This window comes from Kogia breviceps, chromosome 9 (assembly GCF_026419965.1).
Source record: "Kogia breviceps isolate mKogBre1 chromosome 9, mKogBre1 haplotype 1, whole genome shotgun sequence".
Lineage (NCBI taxonomy): Eukaryota > Metazoa > Chordata > Mammalia > Artiodactyla > Physeteridae > Kogia > Kogia breviceps.
In genome coordinates, this window is record NC_081318.1 from 11,861,192 (window position 1) to 11,884,736 (window position 23,545).

Here is a 23,545-nt window from a genome sequence, read left to right on the forward strand (position 1 = left end):
GACTCGTGTCCCCTGCTTACGTGGGCCAACTGAAGCCCTGGGAGAAGATGCTCTGAAGATCATTCTTGGGCAGGAGAGTAAACCTCCCCCAATATCTTGATGCTCAGGTCCTGGTGATTCCTTTTTTTCTAAAAGAGATGTTTTTAGTACTTCAGCATCTCTCTCATTCCCAGTTTATAAGAAAAGAAGGCAGTCGGATCCAGTTGTTCCCAGTGGGTTGACCAGAGATGAAGAGATTTCTTAGCTCGTTGTCTTTGCTCCTGAGTTGTCTGTGTGTAAAGCTACTGGTGCTCAATGCTTTGCCCCTCCTCCTTCTCTGCCTCACCCCAGAGCCCAGATCGCAGGGCTGTTGGGCCGCGCTGAGCCCCGTGCCCAGAGGGGACAGGAGAGGGAGAGAGAGGGGCCACAGCTCCCCGGGAGGCCCCCATGGCCTCGCAGTTGCCTGCCTGCACCCTGGAGCTCACATCTCCCAAACTGAGGATGATGCTAGGATGTTCCCAAGTCGCCAAGGGGAGGCAGCTGCTCCTTCAGAACTGCTGTCGTGCTGTATTCAAGCCTGCTGGAGCACAGCATCACCAGCACTGAGGAGAGCTGGGCGCTTCCACTTTTCCCAGTGCGTGTCGGGTTCACATCTTCCACCCAGGAGTGCCTGGATAGCAGGAGGAAGGGAGGACAGAGAAAGGGGCCCGAGCAGGGTGAGGTGTCTCCAGCCTGGTGTAGTGTTGATTCTGTTTACTCTGGTCTGCCCCACAGGTCCTGGGTTTGGGAACTGCACCCGCAGGAGGTGTGAGAGGGACCTCTTTGCTCCTTTCAACCTGTTGCACTTGCGCTGTTGTCCACCGGTGCGACTACCACGGCCGAGTCCTGCATCTGGACTTGGGCGGCTGGATGGGACCTTCCATGGGTGAGTCCCCTGCCTTCCCCCCAGTCTCTGTCGTGTCCCTTTCATTGCCTTCATGGCACTTGGTCATAGTTTGTCATTTTAAACGTCTCTCTTGTCTGTTTTCCCCATTTGCCTGTAACTTCTGGGTCTGTTTTGTTCCTCACTGTATTCCTAGAGCACTGGTGGTCTGGAGCGCTGTCGGTCATATTTTCCTGAATGAATGAGGGAAGGGTGGATGATGAATGATCTGAGATGTCTTTGTCCTTTTGTCCCCTGTGCTGTTGCTGATTTGGGGTGCAGCAGTGACGCTCACGGCGACAAGACTCCATTCCCTGCATCGGTCTCGTCTTGTCCTCCCTCTTGGGGAGGAGCTAAAGGTCTTCTGTGCCATCCCACCCCCTTGTGCCCCTTCCTTAGAGACCTGGGTTCAGGGGACGCTCGGCCTAGATTCCTTCCTGATGCGTCTCTGTCCTCTCTTCCAGCCTTCGTAGACCTTTCGCTGCCTGACACGTCGTCCTCTTGCATCATTCTTCGCTCCAGTTCTTGCTGCCGGCTGGTCTGCTTGCCCCAGTTTGCTGTTTCCCTCTGTGTCCTCCCTCTGTCGCCGCCCCTTGCAAAGGCCTGGGAACCATAAGGGAATATTCAGGTACGTACTGTGTCCATCCCTCGGTCCCATTCTTCATCCCCACTTTTTCATTCCCTTGAGAAGCTTGACACGTCTCAAGACACTGATGATCAGAATCATCGCTACAAAAAACCGTGGTGGTGGTACTGTCACCCCTGTCTGCATTCCCAGTTACGGGTTTTTTTTAAGAGTCATTTTCTGGGGTAGGAAGAGAAGCCAAAATGCATAGGAATAACTCAGCCAGGAGAACTGAGAAGATTGATGTGGAGAGAGAAAGATGTGTAACAAGGAGGGGTCTTTCAGATGGCTTCCAAGTCTCTAGAGGATTATTATATGGAGACAACAGCTTCTTATACTTGCTATTTGACATTTTAACAGAAATCTGACCTATAAAACCTACAGCAGGAATGATTTGAATAAGATGAACAGGATCTCTTACCAGTGAGGATGCTCACCAGGAATGAGTAAGGGAAACTGAGGACACATCAGGGACCCCAGACTGTCGAGTATAGACAGTGTGTGGCCTGGGTCAAAGCACCCACTAAATGGCCAACCAAGGCCTTGACCAGCCTGCTTGGTAATGTCTAAGGCGACACCTAGCCTGGTTTGTTGGGGCACCTCATTATCTCCTGACTGAAGCTGAGTTTGCCTGGGTCACAGGGATACAGGACTCCTGGGCCTGAGAGAGGTTTTGTTCCGTAGCAAGGGCTTGCACAGAGCCTCCACCGAGGAAACTCTGGTCTGCGGAAGACTCCGATGCAGAGAAAAGTAGATTCTACCTTCAACTTAAACTTCGCCTACGTTAATTTGGCGGTATTGTAAACAAAAACGTGGAATGTAAAATTACTCAACAAGTCCCCCACCTCACACGCTCCGTCCACCCCAGAGCCTCGCCCTTTCCACCACGATGAGCAAATCAGTGGGAGCGAGGGCATGAAGTTTAAATTCCACTCAGGGGAGGAAGTGCGGTGCTTCGAGCCTGACCCCGGCGCGAGTGCTGGACGGATGCCGAGATTGTCGATGTTATTGTTGGGAAGGACGAAAAAGGCAGAAAGATCCCAGAATATCTGATCCATTTTAATGGTTGGAACAGAAGCTGGGATAGGTGGGCAGCTGAAGATGATGTCCTTCGTAACACCGATGAAAGTTGGAGATTACAGTGTAGATTGGCAAGGAAAGCTGTAGCTCTCCTGAGAAGCACAGGGAGAGAGAGGAAGCTCTGCAGTTGCCTGGTGTGGACTCCGTCTTAAGAAGCCTCCCTGCTGAAGAAAACTATGAAAACGTTGAAAACTCAGTCAGCAGTTCCTCTGATGACAGTAGTGAAGAAAAGGATGACGAAATAAGTGAAGAAACTGATATTGAAGAAAAGACTGAAGTGAAGGAAGAACCAGAGCTGCACGCAAAAAAGGAAATGGAAGAAAGTACAATAACCATAGAAATCCCTGAAGTTCTGAAGAAGAAGCTTGAGGACGATTGTTACTATATCAACAGGAGGAAATGGTTAGTGAAACTTCTGTGCCAGACCAACATTATAACTATTTTGGAATCGTACGGGAAGCATTTTGCCATCAGTGCAGCCTTTTCAGCCAATGAGAGGCCTCGTCACCATCACCCTATGCCACACGCCAACGTGAATGTGCAGTATATCCCAGCAGAAAAGAACGTTGACCTCTGTAAGGAGATTGTGGGTGGATTAAGAATAACCTTTGAGGAGCTTCCCTGGTGGCGCAGTGGTTAAGAACCCGCCTGCCAATGCAAGGGACACTGGTTCGAGCCCTGGTCCGGGAAGATCCCACATGCTGTGGAGCAGCTAAGCCCGTGTGCCACAACTACGGAGCCCGTGCGCCACAACTACTGAGCCCGTGCTCTGCAACAAGAGAAGCCACCGCGATGAGAAGCCCGCGCACCACAATGAAGAGTAGCCCCTGCTCGCCGCAACTAGAGAAAGCCCGCGCGCAGCAACGAAGACCCAACACAGCCAGAAATCAATAAATAAAATTAATTAATTAATTTAAAAAATATGTATTTAGAAAAACGAAACAAAAAAGAATAACCTTTGATTACAGTCTCCCACTGGTTTTGCTCTATCCATATGAACAAGTTCAGTATAAAAAGGTGACTTCGTCCAAATTTTTTCTTCCGATCGCTCATAGGAACCAGGAGGAGCTCTCTCCAAGTCCACCTTTGGTGAATCCATCCACACCACAGTCCACAGAGAGTCAGCGAACCACAGGCGAACCGGCCACCCCCAAAAGGCGCAAAGCCGAGCCGGAAGCCTTGCGGTCTCGGAGGCGGTCCACACGCCACTTTGCCAATCGCGACAGGCTGAGAGCAGCGCCTCGCCTCAGCCCGAGCGCCGGCAGCAGGACACGTGTCTGCCAGCGTGCCCGAGCTCTTCCTGCACCTGTTCGTAGCGGATCATCCTCTCCTGCTCGTCTGACCCCGAGCAAGGAAGGGAGTGCGCTGTTTGCTGGCTTTGAAGGCAGAAGAACTAATGAAAGAAGTGAGGTCCTCTCCTGGAAACTTGTACCCGACAGTTACCCCCCCAGGTGACCGGCCACCCCCACCCTCTTACATTTATGGGGCGCAACACTTGCTGCGATTGTTCGTGACACTTCCAGAAATCCTCGGAAAGAGGTCCTTTTCTGAGAAGAATCTGCAGGCTTTGCTGAAGCACCTTGACCTCTTTCTGAGGTTTTTAGCAGAATACCATGATGACTTTTTCCCAGACTCTGCCTGTGTTGCTGCCCGTGAGGCTCACGGCTGCACGAAGAACCCCAGGGCGATTTATTAAGGCTTTGATCGTTCTGGAAGCACAGCTTCTCTATCTAGCTTTGCGCTCTCTCGGTTGCCAGTAAAGCACTAGGGAGTTGGTGGGCCTTCCTTACAGGCAGAGCCAATGCGGCAACCCCCTTGGGGGGCGGGTGTGGCCGAGGCGGGCCCATTTGTTTGAGCTGCTTACCTACCGTAGTTATTTCTGTTAAGGATTACTTCCTGGGTGCCTGCGCGGCCTCCGGCATCCGACCCCCTGCCACGGTACCCGTCATCTGTGACGGCGGGGAAAGAGCAGTTGTGTTCACAGTGAAATGTTCACCAAAGTGTGTGTAGGTTGGGCTGTTGCAGTAGACGGAGTTACCTGTTAGCAATAACCACATTTTTTAGTTGTTTGTTAGCATTAGACCAAATTGTTTTGCAAACCGTTTTCATTCTTGTGATGAGGCTGAGGAACAAAACGTTAGTTTTGCTTGGAAACGGAAAAGTAGTCCCAGAGTATTTTAGAGGGAGTTGATATTGATGGCAAAAGGAAATTTGCAGCTGTACATTTGCTTGTTACAGTTCCTTTCCTATAAAACCTTATTTTTGGTGATTTAAATAAAGCATTGCCTGAATGTTAAAAAAAAAAAAAAAAATTACTCAACAAGTACAGTGGGTCCTAAAACATACTCCAGGGGGCTTGTCCTGAGCTGTGGGCTCCAGTTTGCTGAGTTGGAGTCTGGGGGGCCGTGGCTCGGTCTTTTTTTTTTTTTAACATCTTTATTGGAGTATAACTGTTTTACAATGGTGTGTTAGTTTCTGCTTTCCAATAAAGTGAGTCAGTTATACATATACATATGTTCCCATATCCCCTCCCTCTTGCGTCTCCCTCCCACCCTCCCTATCCCACCCCTCTAGGTGGTCACAGAGCACCGAGCTGATCTCCCTGTGCCATGCGGCTGCTTCCCACTAGCTATCTATTTTAAGTTTGGTAGTGTATATATGTCCATGCCACTCTCTCACTTTGTCACAGCTTACCCTTCCCCTACCCGTATCCTCAAGTCCATGCTCTAGTAGGTCTGTGTTTTATTCCCATCCTACCCCTAGTCTCTTCATGACATTTCTATTTCTTAGATTCCATATATATGTGTTAGCACACGGTATTTGTTTTTCTCCTTCTGACTTACTTCACTCTGTATGACAGACTCCAGGTCCATCCACCTCACTACAAATAACGCAGTTTCGTTTCTTTTCATGGCTGAGTAATATTCCATTGTATAGATGTGCCACATCTTCTTTATCCGTTCATCTGTCGATGGACACTTAGGTTGCTTCCATGTCCCGGCTATCGTAAATAGAGCTGCAATGAACATTGGGGTGCATGAAGGGACAGGCATGCATCATGGACAGAGAGTGGGCACCAGTCATCAATGCTGAGAGGGGAGGCGAGACCGTAAACAGGGAGAGGAAAGTGTAAGGGTGTAAAGTCCAGAAGACAGGAGAGAGGTAGGCAGGAGGAGGGCAAGATGGGTTGGGGTGAGGGTATAATAGGAGGTCAGTTTGAAAAGGATGCTGGCTCGTGTGAGGTGGAGTGAAGCCTGCTGCACCGAATGGAGTATTCCTGACTCCGGGGTCACCCCTGAATTAACTCTTTCACCTCTGATTTCAGGACTTCAGATGTTTTACAACGTTGAACCTCCGGAAGCGATGTCATGGAAACCTATCGGGTAAGAAAGATACTGCTTTCTGGGTGTCAGTGATGGTGAGTGAAACATAAAACGGGCCCATGCGTTGAATTCCTCATTATTGCTCATGCATTTATAACACCCACAGAATGTGACACACATCAGTGTGGGGCCGGGTGGGGTGAGATCACAGTCGGAGAAGTGGTAAGTGGATGAACAGCGGCCCCCTGAAAGCCTGACTGTCGTGGATTCCCCAGGAGTGATGGGGCACTCAGGGCTGGACCTCTGCCTGGTTCCACAGTAAATGGCTGAGACCCAGGTTAGATCCTTTCTTTGAGGAAAGGGACACCCTCCCTGTTTCCTCTCCGTCACCGTCTCTTACTCATCACTGATGGTCAACAGCCGATCATGGGAATTTATTATTCAGTACATTCCTTTATTTACCATTTATTAAATACTCTCCCTGTTTGCAGACCTGAGCAATAGACTTTGAATCCTGTGTTCAGAGATCGGTATGGCACTGTTTGAAAATTGGGAAGATTTCACGTTTGGCGTTTTACTGACTGTAAATGAGTAGGTATTGGAGTTAGAAGACCCCGGGTTCAAATCCCAGCTGTACATTTATTAACTATATGACTTGGGATGGAGATCCTTCAACATCTTGAGTCTCGGTTTTTATCACCTGTGATACAGAGATGGCAACGTTCACAGTCGTTTTGTGGTGTAGGAACCAGTACACGGTGGGCACTCGGTGAATGAGGTCTAACCATTCACAGCCCCTGGTCCACAATGCTGTAATCAGAGATGCTTTGACAACTGAAAGTTCTTTTCTGATTTTGGGTCAAACTAACTGGGTTGTTAAACCTGATCTGAACTTACTGTGAGGCCATTTATTGCCTTCATGTATTCCATTTGGTGTGCATATACGTGTATTTTGCTGCAGAAATAGTAGTGTATTTGATTACGGGGTGTACCCAGACCCTTCTGGGACTGGATTCTGAAACACATCTGGTCTCATCGTATCTTTCTGATAAGAAATTGTCAGGCCATGCTCGCCCCCTTACCAGCCATTAAAGTCTATAATGCACACGTTCAAATAATCATGGAAGAAAACGTGAGTTTCCATTTGGCGAGACTTTTCTTCTCAGGACTAGGAATGAAAACCCAACAGATGTACTCATTCATTTTTTTAACCAAAATTTACGAAGTCCTAACACTTTGTAAGGCATGTTGCAGCAGGGTGTTGTGAGGGCTATAAAGATGAAAAGAGAGGCCTGCCACTGAGAAATGAGGGATCTGGTGTTTGGGATGTGAGGCTGGCACCAGAAAAATGATCGTGCAAGGAGGAACATGCCGATTCCCCTCGCTGAGAATTCCAGGCAGCACAAGTTCACATCTGGATAGAGGATGAAGCTGCATAAAGGAGAGACGTTTGAAGTGTGGGTAAGAATCTGCCAGGCAGAGGTGGCAGGACAGGGTATTCTGAGCATAGGGAAGAGTAAGGAAAGGGTGTGCAAGCGGAGGGCGGACTTAATATTTGGAGAACAGCGAGTGGTCCAGCTTGGTGGACGCACAATCATGCAGTAAGAAGGAGGTGAATGTTAGGCTGGAGGGGTAGACGGCTAGAACTGTAGAAAGCTGGGACTGCCGGGGAGAGTTTGTGCTTGATTTATAGACAAATTTATAGATGTTGTTTAAAAACATTTTGTTTTCTGGTACTGAAATAATATGTGTTCAAATAAAAAGAATTTGAAAAACAAGATATATATACATATGAAAACATTTAAATGCCTATAATCCACACCTAGAGATAGCCATTGTTAATATTTTTTGGTTTTTTTCCACATCTTTATTGGAGTGTAATTACTTTACAATGGTGTGTTAGTTTCTGCTGTATAACAAAGTGAATCAGCTCTATGTATACACATGTCCCCATATCCCCTCATTGTTAATATTTTAAAATGTGTCCTTGTAGTCTTTTTCTGTATGAAGGTAGATGACATTGAAAATAATGTATAAATGAAATAACATTGCCTCAGATTATTTTTAAAAAAACCAGCCTATGGACATAATACTTTAGAAAAATAAATATAACAGCGGTATATGGATAGGTTGGATCCAATACAGAAATGTACAAATACATATACAGAAATGTACAAATAAGAAAGCCATTAAGAATGCTGTTGTGATGATTAAGAGGAAGTGAATCCTTGAACCTATTTGGTGGCTATGAAAAAAGAACAGGGACAGGATGAGAAGAAATATATTTCTAAGGATATCAATTCAAGTGGTTTAGAAGAAGGAAGGAGAACTCAGAAATACCTCCCAGGGACTTCCCTGGTGGCGCAGTGGTTAAGAATCCGTCTGCCAATGCAGGGAACACGGGTTCAACTCCTGGCCCAGGTAGATCCCACATGCCGCGGAGCACTAAGCCCGTGCGCCACAACTACTGAAACCCGCGGGCCTAGAGCCCGTGCTCTACAACAAGAGAAGCCACTGCAATGAGAAGCCCGCGTACCGCGTACCGAAGAGTAGCCCCCGCTCGCCACAACTAGAGAAAGCCCGTGCGCGGCAACAAAGACCCAACACAGCCAAAAATAAATAAAATAAATAAATTTAGAAAAACAAAACAATAACAAAAAGAAATACCTCCCAGGTTTCAAGCCTGGATAACTGGGGGGTTGGGAGGCCATGAACATGATATTGGCTTTGGGGGAGGAGAGGATTATGTGTGTATATTTTATACACGTTGAGTATGTGGTAGTGTGAGTTGTAGGCTGAGAACAAAAAGGCAGAGTCTCTTTTACATTTTCAAGATTGCTCTTGTTAATGGAGAAGGTGAGTTTTCTGAAGGAGAGGCTAGAGAGAGAAAAGAAGGATGAGAAGAGAGATGCGGGGACATTCGTATTTAGAAAACAGCGGAAAGACAAGGAGCTAGAGAAGGAGCCAGCCAAGAAATCCCTCAAGAGTTATTGGACAATTAAGAGTAGAGTGTCTCTACAGTCAGGGGTGGAAGCTATTTCAGAAATGTGTGATTCACAGCGTGAAATGTCACAGAGAAGGCAAGGAGGATGAGGACTGAGCACAAAGGGTGGAAAGAAGTAATGTGTAAGGTACCAGATCCTGAGACACGGAAGGAACTGTGCTAATGGCAGGTGTTATTCTGACGGAAAGACTAGTAATAGTCTTGGGCAGTTAGGAAGGGTTTACCAGACCCAGCCAGAAGTCTGACACAGAGACGGAGCTTAACAGACGTGTTGAATGAAATAACGAATGAGTAGAAGACAGAAGTGTAAGAGTTTAGGACTGACGGTGATGTGGGAGTAGCCAGTTCCTAAATCCGTCCAGCAGAACCAGTCCGCTCCTCGCGCCTTGGGAACTTCTGCCCTTCGGGAACGTGTCTCCTGGGCATTGACTTTCACCATGCGTACGGGCCAGTGTGCTTGGGAAGCCAGGCCAGCCATCAGGGAGCAAGGTCAAGAGAGCGGCTGGTGGTGATTTCCCACCAGGACCTCCTGGCTTCTCACACGTGGTACAGAGAATGGGCGTCAAGTGCAGTGAGTAACTTCAGAGTCGTCAGGGAGTTTGTGCTCCTGGGATTTTCTCCTCTGCGTGAGTTCCAGACCCTCCTGTTCGCTTTCATCCTATTGATACTTGTGCTGACGGTGCTGGGGCACCTGGCCGTTGTCACCCCAGCTGCCTGGACCCCTGCGCCCACTCTCCCATGGTCTGTTCGTGGAGGTGCAGGCCACCTCCACTGCGGTCCCTAGGATGCTGGCCGACCTGCGGTCCGCTCCCAGGACCGTGTCCCTGGCTGAACGCCTGACCCAGTCTTTCTTCTCCTTCTCCCTGGGCTCCACCAACTTCCTGACCCTCCCAGCCGCGGCCGTCGACGGCTACGTGGCCATCTGCCGTCCTCTGCACCACGCGACTGTCACGAACGGGCCAGTCTGTGTGAAGCTGGTGGTGGTCTGCTGGGGGGGTTGGGTTCCTCTCCGTCACCGCCCTGACCCTGCAGAAGCCCCAGCTCTGGTTCTGCGGCCGCAGCGTCGTTGGCCACTCCTTCTGCGGCTCTGCCCCGCCGCTCAAGCTGTCCTGCTCCGACACCCAGCACGTCGAGCTCGTGGACGTCTTCCTGTCCTTTCCTTGCGCTTCGTGCTGGCCGGCCTCGGCTTCGGCAGCTCCATCTTTATCTGCCTGAGGCCAGGCCAGGGCCGCTCCACGCAGCTCAACAAGGTGGTGGCCCCGTTCCTCAACCTCTTCCTCTTCACCTTCCCGAATGAGAAGGTCAGAGGTCGTTGAGGATGTGTCCGAAAGGGTCCTCCTCAGAGACCCAGCCCCCCACAGATGAGAACAAGGAACGAGGGCCATCCCCCACCGATGGTACCATGGTGCTCAGGCTGGAGCTCCGCAGTCTCCTGCTTTCTAGTCTCTTCTGCCTCACCCGCACAGAAGTCTCTGCTCACTCTCTGCAGGGAGCTGATGAGCTCCCCTTGTCCGAATGTCTTAAAGGCAAGTGTCTGGGAGCCTGCGCTAGTTAAGGGCAGGATGATTTCAAGGAAGCTGGGGGTGAAAACAGTGTGATTGTGTCAATTGAAAGAGATAATCCCAATCAAGCTCTTGGCACAGTGTCTGCTATGTCCTGAGAACTCGGTAAATGTAGCTATTATTGTGAAATGTGCTACTAAAATCTCTCCCCCCTGGTCCTGCTCTATGGTTTTGTTCACGTTCCTTTACGTTGCTTTGTGTGCAGATTTTTTTTTTTGGGGGGGTGTTCTTTTCCCAGGAACTGGCTTCAGAGTCTAGGATGGGATTCTGAAAGTGGGAGATTCTTGGAGAAGAGCAGAGAAGCCTGGCATCCTCAAAACAGAAGCAACAATGTGCCTTTTGTTGGGAGCCCCATGAGGGATTGCTCCTGGGATAGAAGCACCACTCGCACCCAGGCTGCCCACTACCCCCCCCCCGGCCCCCAGACCTCTTACCTTTAAAGAGAAACGACTCTCTGGGGCCCACTTTCTCAATCTCCATATACAGCAAGGTCATGAGGGCACTATGCCTAGAAAGAAGGGCGTGCAATTTATTCTTTTTTTTTTTTTTTAATCCTTCCTATGCACTCAGGGAAGAGGGGAAAGCTGGATCATTGACCCCAGACTTGCTACCGTTGTCTTCTCAAGGGCCGGCACTCCTCTTCTCCCACAGAACCTTAGATCTGTGGTCCAGAGGGAGGGCCCTCTGAGGTTGGGTTTCCCGGAAGCCGCCTGTCCGGGAGATTGCCAGCAGCCCTGCGGGGTGAGGCAGAGGCGACAGAAGGCTGGTGAGGAGGAATGGAGCAGGATGGGTATTGTGGGTCATGGGCTGTGGGCGGATGAGGGAAGGCATTCCTTGGAAATCTGGGAATGGTTTAGGAAGTCATGGAAGGAGGGTGTGAGTGGGCATAGCTCTGGTGTCTGATTTCTTAACACCAGATTGAATCTGGACTGGGCTGGGATTAGCAAAACAGGACAAAGAGTCCATGCAAACTTCCTCTGACTTCTGGAGCTAGCTCCGCCTACAGGGTGTCCGGAGAGGCCCTGGTCCTCGTTTGCAGTGGGAACCACCCCACAAACCCAGGCCTGTGAAGAAAGGAGGTGGTGGGAGGGGCAAGCATCCCAGGGTGTGTGGCCTGGAGGCCCGAGTCTCCTCTGATTGGCTGGAAGCTTGGTCTCCAATTAAGCTTTTTTTTTTTTAAAAAAAAAAAAAAAACTACCACGGGACACATTCCCATTTGTGGGCCTCTCCAAAAAAGTGGGCAGATACTTTTGATTCTGCAGTAAAGGGCAGCTGGGAAAACATTTTTTTCATCCTGAGAACTTTCTTTCCTCTAAATCTCTAGGGACTAATCACTTACCCTCCTTGCAAACTTTGTGGAAAACTGGAAAATGAAATGGGAGGCAGTTATCTCCTTCTGATACGCAAACACTTTCCTTCAGCTTTTTTCCTTCTCAATCAGCACACAAATCCACTCAGAATTTCCTCCTGAGAGACTCCGTTCTGTGACTCTCATCTCTGCACATTTCCGCCTAACAATTTAAAAATAACCAACAGCCTACAGCAGTCTCTTGCCTGTTTTTCACAGTGTTCCTGTAGGAGTGGGGTCTGTGGCCAGATTTGGAGAAGGTATCACGTGCTTTATTCCTCCACAGTGACTGCCCTGTCATAGCATCTCACAGGCGTGGCATTCTTAAAAACCTTGCCTGTGGTCCCTTGCTACTCAGAGTGTGATCCCTGGAACCACACTGGCATCTCCTGGGAGCTTTTTGGAAATGCAGAATCTGGGCCCCCATCCCAGACCCGCTGAATCCGAATCTGCATTTTTAATAGGACCCCAGGGTGATTCACAGCGCACAGTAATCTTTGAGAAGTGCTGATCTATCTAGACAATCAGCTGGTGGGATTTCCAGGCAGGGAATTGTACAAAAAGCCCTTGTCCCGCTCTCAACAATGTGAAGGGCACTGGAAGGGGAAATTTGAGGGTGTACGTGCTATTATCGGAGCTCATCCTTTCTTAATGACTTTTATCCCAGGTCCTATTTCTGGAGACCGTAACCAGGACTTAGATCTCCAAGATTTTCATCCCAGTCTGACTTTAGGCTTCTTGAGTGGCTTTAGCCGAATGGTCCAGCTTCCTACTTGCTGTTAGAATCCTGCGTGGTCGTGACCGGGAGATAGTTTGGTTCCACACACTTGTCTGGATGTGACAGGGACCCTCGGTGTACACAGTGTCAAGTGAAGCAACTGCATAGACATAACCTGGAAGGTAATTTGAGCTTAACCTTCCCAGCTTGCTGGAAGGAATATGAGGACCCCAGTTCTAAGACAGAGTGTCTGTACGAAAGTCTCGCTAGGTTTAGAGTCACGATGTAACGAAACCACTGCCTCGTGGAATTGCAGGGCAAGTGCACAGGTCATCCAGGCCCACCTCCCCTGAGCTCAGGCACCCCCACGGCGGCACACACAGAGGCCCCGCTGGAACCCAGTCTAGAGATGGAGCCCTCACAGCCGCGAGGCGGTCCCTCTCTTTGCTGCCGTGTGCTGATGTTTAGGATGAAGCCCTTACATCCAGCCTCACTGTGACTCCCTGGAACGTTCACCCACTGCGCAATTTCGGTTCGCACAGGCGGACCAGCAAAGAAGTGAAGGTAGCCAGATATTCCCCTACAAAATATTCAGATTTACTAGTGAAATGTTGCCACAGAACACTTTCTAGACCTCTCACGGTCCACGTTGCTTCCTCTTGTTCCTGTTGTTATGTGGGTCTTAACAACTAGTGCTAGTTTAGACAACTAGCTGGGATAGAGCTGCAGTGGGCTAACTTCTTCCTGTGCTTTGGTTGCTACACATCTACTACTGTCAACTAAGATGGCCTTCCGTGTTTTCGTTTACAGTGTCCACTCGTATTCCAAATTCATCTACAAACCTCGTTGCTAAAGACAGCTGGCATTTACTGAACATCTCTGTTGTTGGTACAGGAGATACAAGGGTAGAGAAGGCATGATGCTTAACTTGAAGAGCTGAGAATTTAGTGTGGGAAGACTAAACTCTGTGTTAGTTACTAGGATATGCAAAGCACTCTGGGAGTACAGGTAGGGAGTTGGTTAAATTGAGTCTTCTCAAACGTGGTGTCGTTAGATTCAAGCTTTGAAGTATAGAGCAACTTCACAGGCCGAGAATGGGAAGAGTGAATTCCAGAGAGAGACAACTTAATATATAAAGTAACGTAGAAATAAAAATGGCACATTGTGTAGGCAGTGCAAGCCCTGGGAGATGGAATTAATGAATGCTCTCTGCAGAGTGGTCATGGGTATCTTCACGAATCAAATCCAGATCTCTTGGGGGTTTGCAAGTGTCCTCTGAAAGATGCTCCCCTCACTGAAATCACAAGATGACAACTTTTATAGTGGGTACAGAGGGTACTGATGTGGAAACCTTTGCATGCTAGGGCAACTCTACTGTATTCACGAAAGTATTATTTATGGTCAGTGCTGGAATTTCATTGCCTTAAAGTTTGAAAATGACCTAAGTAAGTTCATAGAGAGCTTAAGAATAGTTCTTTTAAAGGGCAATTCCATGAGGTTTCCTTGCATAGCAGTTGATGCTTCTCTAACTCAAGGGAAGGAGAATGACAAAGATGCTGGGTTGAATGCAGAACAGGATCTAAGGGAAAAACCCCGAGGCAGAATACTACTCTGGATGGCCTGGAGCCCTCCTGAAAATTGATTGTTAAATTTTCGGCAATTAAACATAGTCATTATTAAAAATTAAATAATAGACACAATTAAATAGATTGTTAAAAACAAAGGTAATCAAAACTTAAAACTCCTAATTATTTTACTGCATTTTACTTTGGTCTGTTCCACTGAAGTTGTGTCACTTGTGTCGGTATCGTAGAAATACTGTATATAGTAGTAGGGGAAGCAGCCACATAGCACAGGGAGGTCAGCTCGGTGCTTCGTGACCACCTAGAGGGGTGGGATAGGGAGGGTGGGAGGGAGGGAGATGCAAGAGGGGGGAGATATGGGAACATAGGTATATGTATGACTGATTCACTTTGTTACACAGCAGAAACTAACACACCGTTGTAAAGCAATTATACTCCAATAAAGATTTTTTTAAAAAATAAAAAGATAATACTGTATAATGGTGAGAATCTCTTCCCATCTCCAAGCTCAGTGATGTCATGTTGGTAGCTTGAAACTAGACATGATGAGAGTGAAACTGACACCATGGAAACTGGTGAATGCTGCAAGTCAGCAAATGCTACAGCTGGAGAGCCAGTGATGAAATGTTTATCAGCAGACTACTGGGTCACTATCACTTTTCTTCTGTATTCTTCAGGCATGGTTGCAAGGACCCTGTTTACATCCAGAAATTTAAAGCTGAAAGATTTGGTGAAACTAGATTGATATGAACGTGGTGTTCCATAGGCAACACTCAGATTTTCCAACTTGGGCTTAGAGAGTTTTGTACTTCACCTAACTCCTAAAATCCCATATATGCAGGATGTTCGTGGTACCACTGGTCATCCTAGGACCCAGGCCTGACTTTTATATGAAAATGATTTGATTCCTTTATCTTCCTTCATCAGAACTTCCATACCCTTGATTTCTTGCTCTCTAGTCCTCTCGGCTGATAGGAATAAACCTACTTTTATTTCCCGCTGGGATTTCCATGTGTGACAATGGGCTCTTGTGCTAGCTGTTCAGAACCTTGTATTTCTAATGGTTGCTTACTGGGAGGACACTGTATCTCTGGGGCTGGAATGTCAGACAAATGAAGGGAAGATGGGGAAGGTGTCAGGAAACCCTGCCACTGATTCTACCTATATTTAAATTAGATCTGGGTGGGGAGGGATAGATTGGGAGTTTGGAATTGACATGTACACACTGCTGTATTTAACATAGATAACCAACAAGGACCTACTGTACAGCACAGGGAACTCTGCTCCACATTCTGTAATAACCTAAATGGGAAAAGAATTTGAAAAAGAATAGATATGTGTATAACTGAATCACTGTGCGCTACGCCTGAAACTAAGACAACATTGTTAATCAACTACTCCGATATAAAATTTTAAAAAAATCATTGTCATATGAAGAGACAGAAAAGAATCTAGACATTGACCTTACACTTTCACAGGGTTCAAAATGGCTCATAGACCTAAATATAAAATGCAAAAATAAAGATTCCTAGGGGAAAAAAAAAAAAAATATATATATATATATATATATATATATATAAAACTAGCTCTGCATGTTACAAACATGCTACTTACAAACATGTAAGTAGCTTACAAACAGTGTAAGCTACTTCTTTGGGGTGGGAAGGGTGTTGCCTTCAGTTAAATGACCTTACATCAAGTGACTTTATGTAGACTAAGGATCAGATCAATTGTTCCTATTTCCTTGCATTAACATTGCAAGTAGACGGAATAAAAACATTTCTTGCATATGTAAGTGTTATTTGCTGTCTTTCAGGTGTTTGTGAATACTACTGTGATAAATGAAATGCAAATTTTTAAAAGTGACACTGAATCTATAGTTACTTTCTAACAGTATGTGTTCCTTTCAAGGGAGGAATGTGAACATACAGTGACTGTTATGAAGGAGTTACTAGAATCATTGCCATTACAAGTCTATAAATTTGATAGGGACTTGATGGATACACATTTAATAAGGGGCATCAGGAGTCTGTACTGATTGACTTCAGATCCTGGAGATTCCAACTTTTAATTTATCCAACTTTGATGTGGACAGGAGAATTTCTGAGGCTGGAGAGGTGGAAAAGAAGTTTGAAAAACCAGATTCTGTTGTCAGTTCTGCCATTGGTTTGACCAACTCGTTTTTTTCTCTCAACCATGTCTCCTTTATCCATTAGTGGGTCAGAAGACACTGCTCAGCTGCAGCCCAAGAATCAGTATTTCTCTTCTGGGCTCTTGGGGCACCGTGTTAGAATTAATTGTACTTTTCCTCTCTCTCACAGATGGAGAACTCTTTGAGGTTAGAATCCACATTTCTTTGAGTTTTAACGGCTAGTTAAAAATAGGGCAAGGGTGCTTGATGAAGAGGGCATTCTTATGATCAGTTCAACAGACATTAGAAAGGCATTTGTTAAAATTCAATGCCCCTGTCCATTTTAATCTTAGTTATTTGGCTGCATTGGGTCTTTGTTGCTGCGCGCGGGCTTTCTCTAGTTGCGGCGAGCGGGGGCTACTGTGCGTTGCAGTGCGCGGGTTTCTCATTGCGGTGGCTTCTCGTTGCAGAGCGCAGGCTCTAGGCGCGCAGGCTCAGTAGTTGTGGCGCACGGGCTTAGTTGCTCCGCGGCGTGTGGGATCTTCCCAGACCAGGGATCAAACCCATGTCCCCTGCATTGGCAGGCGGATTCTTAACCACTGCGCCTCCAGGGAAGCCCTTCATAAGATTTTTGTTTTTGTTTTTTTGTGGTACGCGGGCCTCTCACTGTCGTGGCCTCTCCCTTTGCGCGGAGCACAGGCTCCGGACGTGCAGGCTCAGCGGCCATGGCTCACGGGCCCAGCCGCTCCGCAGCATGTGGGATCCTCCCGGACCGGGGCACGAACCCGTGTCCCCTGCATCGGCAGGCAGACTCCCAACCACAGCGCCACCAGGGAAGCCCTCCTTCATAAGGTTTTTAATGAAATTCTGTACATTGTATATAGGACAGTTGAGACTGAGGTTAATAGTATTTATTTCTCAATATGGACAATCCTTTTTTGTGGGGGAGGTCCACCTGTAAGTTTGAGGGGTTCAATCAATCAGATGAGGAGGCTGGGCTGGATTGGGGGTATTTTGTTGCCTTTAGTGAACCACATGCTTCAGGTTTCTTTAGTGGTGGGCTGCTGTCTTGACCTTAGGATTTCTAGACTGGGTATATGCGTCATTTGGATTTAACACAAAACAATAATTGCCTTAATACTTTATATTTGTGAAGTATTTAAAAATCCTCAAGTGTTATCACAACTCTCCCTGACTCTGTTGACCAGATAGATGTGTTTGTATGAGGAATAGCTCCGCTGTCCCCTGGTCATTATTCTCAAACAGTTGTTGCTGAGACAGTCTTGTCTTGGTGAAACAATATTTTTACTACCCTTTCTCCCAAATTTATTTTCTATTGTTCCCAAGGCCACAAATGTGCTAAGGCTGCTGACAGAAAAGAGATAACATACATCAGAGCTGCTGCAGGAACTGCCTAACACATGCTGGGAGAGGCTGCTTGGGAGTGGATCTAGAGGGAGGTGAATCAGAGGGTGGTTGGAATGTAAAGCTAAATCAGGGAGGGTCTGTTGATGTGGAGACAGTCGGCCATCATGCAGGATTAACCCCTTGGCAAGGGTCCCGGGAAGTGGGTCTCCTGTAAGCTATTTTGCTGACTCGTGGAATTTTGGAAAAAACGGCAGCCTCATTAAATTAAGTAGAGATGCCAAAAATTGCCTTGCAAGACTCTGAAGGAAGGGATCAGAGGTTTCGAAAAGCGGAAATGCTATTATGGGGCTATTACGTAAGACTGAAAAGTCCACAGTTGACCATGTTCTTTGGGAGGGAGGCCTGGAGGACCCTTTGCTTATTAGCAAGATGATAAAAATGCACGGCTGAGCCTGTGGTTAGGAGATGCTGTTACAGAACTGGGCATCCTAGTGGCCCAGGGATGCAGGTAACCAGAGTAGCAGAGGCCACGTGGCAGCACTGAACTGTCAGATGCAGAGTTTGCATACTTGCCTTATTAGTCAGCAAGGTCGACATGGCAAACGGGTGGAGCCTGAACTGCGTGGACCTTTGCGTACAGCAAATCAGAACATGGTGTTCACGGGGCAAGAGATAAGGGTAACGTGAGAGGACCGCTTGGCGCACGTAATTGAAGGACATCAAGAATGAATGAGAAGGGCTTCCCCCTGGTGGCGCAGTGGTTGAGAGTCCGCCTGCCGATGCAGGGGACACGGGTTCAAGCCCCGGTCCGGGAAGATCCCACATGCCGCGGAACAACTAAGCCCGTGAGCCATGGCCGCTGAGCCTGCGCGTCCGGAGCCTGTGCTTCGCAACGGGAGAGGCCACAACAGTGAGAGGCCCGCGTACCGAAAAAAAAAAAAAAAAAAAAAAGCTTAAAAAAAAAAGAATGAATGAGAAGTAGGCTCAGACCAGCAACCCCGAAGAAGTCACGCTCCCTCTGCTCCGTCTTCAGATCGGAACCGGCTCTCCGACCCAGCATCATCAAATGTAAGAATCTGAGGCCCCAGAAGTAGGGTCCTGTGCTGCCACGACAAGGATTTGGGCTGGCCAGAAAGTTCGTTCGGGGTTTGCTGTACCGTCCTCTGGAAAAACCCGAATGAACTTTTGGGCCAACCCAGGATATCCAGTGGGATTTCCCAGACTTGCTCCAAAAGCCTGCAACCACTTGAGTAACCATCACTGGAGAAAGGGGAATACTCATTTATTTTAAGAGCTGTGGGATGCAGTATGTGAGTTGAAGCTTGTACTCAAGGATCTAAGACACCGTCCATGCTCCCCTTATGAGGGGAACTTGTGGGATCCGGGTAAGCAATGTAGTGCGGGACCAGATCCATCTCACGGTGGTTCCACTGGATCCATGTATTTTTAACCTTCTCTCTCCTTTTTCTCCTCTCTTTTCTTCTCCATTTGCCTCTTTCCCTCTCCTCCTTGCCTCTCCTCTTCCATTTTGCCAGGTTCTTCTCACCACCCCTGCCCCCTGTCTCTTACACACACACACACACACAGTACCAATGAACACTCATTCCGCATCCGGCACTGTGCTAGACACCGAGAACTCAGAGATGACATCCGGTCTCTTCCATCAGATCACTCACAGTGCAGAAAGGGAGAGAGGTGGGTTGGTGGGCAGCACATTGTACTAGGGTCCCCCAGAGAGCCGTGCGCAGGGAGTGTGGCAGTACAGGAGGGGAACCTCCGACTCAGCCAGGAGGGGGTGAATAAAGGCTGCTTCTCAGAGCAATCATGTCTGACTTCATTCTTGACAGAAAAGTGAGCATTATCGGGCGGAAAATGAGGAATCCTCTGTGTACTTATGCTCATGTTCCAATGGCACCTGGCTTATTTCAAGTTCAATCTCTTGGCGTGTATTTCTAGTTATGTAAATAGACATTTCATGGAAGATACTGTTGGTTTTCAACCAGCCATGAGAACACTGAGAAAGGCATCTTTAAGCAGGGACTTCCCCCTCAGGAGTTTGGATTCTAGAAGAGAACTGGCTTCTACCAGATTATTTAATTTCACTCTCACAGATGACCTACCTTCTTGAAGCCTCCCAGAATACTCCATGGTTGGAGCAGAAAACCACTGTGGTTAGAGAAGCTAGAAATGCGGAAGAGTAGCTTCCCAGTAGCCCGGATTCTTTCTCCTGAATTCAGTCTTGCCTTTGGAAGATGCTTAATGGAAAAACATGGAATTTATAACCAAACTTAGGCTCAAGTCTTTGCTCTACCAGCTCGGAGTTGCATGATTCTAGGGCAGTTATCCAACCTCTCTATTATGGGGTCAGACTCTTAGAGAAAATGAAAAAGACAATATATGAAGGAAGAGGTCCATACCACATCCTCAGTATCAGAGGTGGAACCGCTGTCTGAGATCAGCTCCACTTTCCTTTTACCTAAGCCATTGTCCAAATTTACATGGCTAGTCAGCGTCCACAATAGAAATTAAACCTGGGTCTTCTGAGCTACAAGGCAGAAGGTAGACTGAGAGCAAAAGTTGCAGGGGAGAGAAAGTACCTACTGATGAGGCAAGTTCATGGTAACAAACACTGTAAATTGATTAGGTTGCTAAGGGAACCGGTAGAAAACAGGAAAGATTCATGTTCACATCCTGAAAAGAATTTTCCAGGGTACAGAAGTGTAGCTACAGTATGAAAGAAAGAAAAACAAATGGATGAATGGTGATAGATGAAGGGGTCTATTGATTAATCTGTAGACAGGAGTACAGACTCAAAGCAAGATGGCTCCTCTCTCGGATCACAGGCCAGATGTGATGGGAGCAGGAGGTTGGGGTCCGTGGTGCAGAGATGATGTCTACTTGACAAGCCTGGTGACAGCTGTTCTGTCCCTAAGTGTGGCAAAATCTCTTTCTTTATAAGCAGGAAGCTCAAGGGCCAAGCCATGTTAAAAGAAAAGGGAACCAGGCCAAAAATTTTGCCGCAGTGATATGGGGGCCTCTGAAGGAAGGGAGATGGTGGAGATGGTGGTGATGGTGAGCAATGCTTCTAGAATGTTGTGTGTGTGTGTGAGAGAGAGAGAGAGAGAGAGGGAGAGAGAGACAGAGTGTAAGCTCTCTGGATAGACTTCATTGAATTATGGAATGAATTATCCAAATAAGCATTTTGAAAGAAGTTGGGGTATAGGAGTAATGTGTTAGAAGTTTAGAGAGATTAAAAAAAAATTAGAAAAAGGTTGACTCAGTTTAATGACATGATAAATTGACCAATCTCTTATTTATATGTCGATTACAATTACAGTTCTTTGTCTTGCATCAAAATAAAGAATTATGCGTGGGTGTAAATTTGAATAGGAAAATGCAGGGTCAAGGAAGATGGGGAGAGACCTGATAGTGACTAGATATGAACATCACTTAAGACCATGAAATGTGTAGAGGGAAAGAGACAGAAGGGGACTTGCTGACCCAGTAAAGAGGAAAGTACTAAATATTAGAAAGGATGATTCCATTTAGAACAGAATGAGACTAGATTCAAGGAAGCAAAAGCAGGGCTTGGAGTGAGAAGCCGAGGCTGAGGCTGGGGCATCTGGGAAGAATTTACGCAGACAATATTTAGCTCAGACAACTAGCTCAGTCGGCTGACCAAAGAAGAGAAAATCCAGGGATCCCATAGGAAAGGTTGAAGAAAGTCTCTAAATACCACAGATAGAGCAAAACTGCTTAAGAGTGAAAGTTTTAATAGTAAATACCACCGTTACTGAGAACTACCTCCAGACCTCGTGCTGGTGATACTGCGTACGTTATTTCTGATCCTCACAGCAGACTTGCTAAAAAAAAGTTATTCTTACCATTTTACAAATAAAGAGTATGAAACCCACAGAGGTTAAGAAACACAGCTTGTGACAGAAGTTGTGTTTGAACCCAGGTCCAATGCCAAGGCACTGCCACGGGGCTTCCCACCCATCATCATTGCAAGGCGCTCGCAAATGTGTGTGTGCACCAACCGTTGCCAACACACCGAACAAATGATATGGCTATGTTTTTTTTTTTTTTTTTTTTTTGCGGTACGCGGGCCTCTCACTGTTGTGGCCTCTCCCGTCGTGGAGCACAGGCTCCGGACGTGCAGGCTCAGCGGCCATAGCTCACGGGCCCAGCCGCTCCGCGGCACGTGGGATCCTCCCGGACCGGGGCACGAACCCGCGTCCCCTGCATCGGCAGGCGGACTCTCAACCACTGCGCCACCAGGGAAGCCCCTATGGCTATGTTTAATGCCTGGAGTGGATGCTCTGATAAGTGCCCACCCATTGCAAAACATTGCTGATTTTGCCTTTTTGTATTGTACGACTTTTCTCAACTAGGGACATTAAAATGATCCACTTTATAACTTTTAGTGTCAAGTAGGGGATTTTCATGATTTTTTTTTTTTTTTTTTACCATTTCAAAGGGAGTCCTTTTACATAAGGACTGCATCTGCCTTTCCCAAGCCTGCCACATCCTGCTTCCTTGTTAACCCAGGTTGTATATAATTTGCAGGCCAGTAAGATACACAGAGCAAGCACCCTTGTCAGTGTGCAAAAAGGCGTTGTAGTCTTTATACAGATGTGTGGCTATGAGGTGCATGAGAAACACATTATGGAATGAATGAGAAAGAAAGGCAAATGAGCTCAGTCTGGGATGCTTAACTAGAATCTGATAGTGACGGGAGGTGATATGGGATGTCTTTGGCTTGAGATAGTGTCTGCTTGACTCTAGGTATCTTCATTATATTTATCTCATTTTTCCCAAGTTAATTAATGTTAACAACTTATTGTTGTTACTTCCTACCCTCCAAAGTAAGAAGCAGAACCTTCAGAGATCAAGATACTGAGAATCGCAGGCGTGTACTGTCTCGGAAATATGTATACACCCCCACCTAGTGGCGGCTCTGAATAATGCATCGGCTGTACTGCTCTCTCAGGTCTCCTAGGCGATGATCTGCAAAGTGGGTTGGTTCCAGGGATGATGTCATAGGGAAAAGCGAGAACCCTTTTCTGGAGTGGGGAAGGGAGTAAAAAAAAAAAAAAAAAGGAAAATTTTAGGAACAATGTTTTGAAAACTTGAAAATAAAATACTAGATATTTCTGACATAAATTGGATTTTCAGAAATTGAGGGAGACTCATGAGCAGAGAGACTCACTACCTGAGAAGAACAGTTTATTTCCATGAGCAAGAAAACACAATGTAAATGAGTTTTTAAGAGCTGGATTGAACTATGGTCTTAAGAAAGTAGAATAGGGTCTTCCCTGGTGGCGCAGCAGTTGAGAGTCCGCCTGCTGACGCAGGGAACACGGGTTCATGCCCCGGTCTGGGAGGATCCCACATGCCGCGGAGCGGCTGGGCCCGTGAGCCATGGCCGCTGAGCCTGCGCGTCCGGAGCCTGTGCTCCGCAACGGGAGAGGCCACAACAGTGAGAGGCCCGCGTACCGCAAAAAAAAAAGAATAACTGAAGGAGGGCCAATACTGTATTGATTCTCTCCAGATGCGCCGAGGAACTGGGGACACATGTTGGCGAGATGGTTACAACTGTAAAACCCAGGGGGCTGTGTCTGGGAAAACCAGATTCTCATATACATATTTAACTGGATCGATTGGAAACGTGGGCATTGTGGGAAGTAGACGTTAGACGGTTTTTTACTGAATGTGTTGCCCCATGTTAAGGATGAGGAGGACGGAGTTACAGGGATTCTGAATTAGTTGCCCATGCTCTCCTAAGTACTCAAAGGCCAAGGTGGAGTTCAAATTCAGGTCTATAATTCCAGATCCTGTTCTCTCCACCACAGCATGTTGCTTTTCTTTGAACCATATGCATTTAAAATATAATTTTAAT

The 23,545-nt window shown here is 47.1% G+C and overlaps 2 protein-coding genes, 1 long non-coding RNA gene and 1 pseudogene across 5 annotated transcripts in view; all 4 read left to right on the plus strand.

Moving 5' to 3' along the window:
* LOC136791963 (uncharacterized) overlaps positions 1-5,990 on the plus strand; it is a 94,572-nt gene extending 88,582 nt beyond the window's left edge. For all 3 annotated transcript variants that reach the window (XR_010842047.1, XR_010842048.1, XR_010842046.1), the window contains exons 2-4: positions 754-904; positions 1,366-1,529; positions 5,932-5,990. This is a non-coding gene — a long non-coding RNA (uncharacterized lncRNA). The remainder of the gene's footprint in view (positions 1-753; positions 905-1,365; positions 1,530-5,931) is intronic.
* On the plus strand, positions 2,796-4,302 carry LOC131762962 (MSL complex subunit 3-like; annotated as a pseudogene).
* A 2,786-nt stretch (positions 5,991-8,776) lies between the features above and the next one.
* On the plus strand, positions 8,777-10,298 carry OR6V1 (olfactory receptor family 6 subfamily V member 1). The gene is given in 7 exon segments (XM_067041759.1): positions 8,777-8,933; positions 9,296-9,637; positions 9,640-9,678; positions 9,681-9,925; positions 9,927-10,101; positions 10,104-10,236; positions 10,238-10,298. Coding segments are annotated over 7 exon segments (1,152 nt in total).
* A 2,417-nt stretch (positions 10,299-12,715) lies between these two features.
* Positions 12,716-23,545, plus strand: part of KEL (Kell metallo-endopeptidase (Kell blood group)) — an 81,385-nt gene continuing 70,555 nt past the window's right edge. Inside the window, exon 1 of the mRNA XM_067041950.1 lies at positions 12,716-12,743. The gene's annotated coding sequence lies outside the window, so the exon portion shown is untranslated. The remainder of the gene's footprint in view (positions 12,744-23,545) is intronic.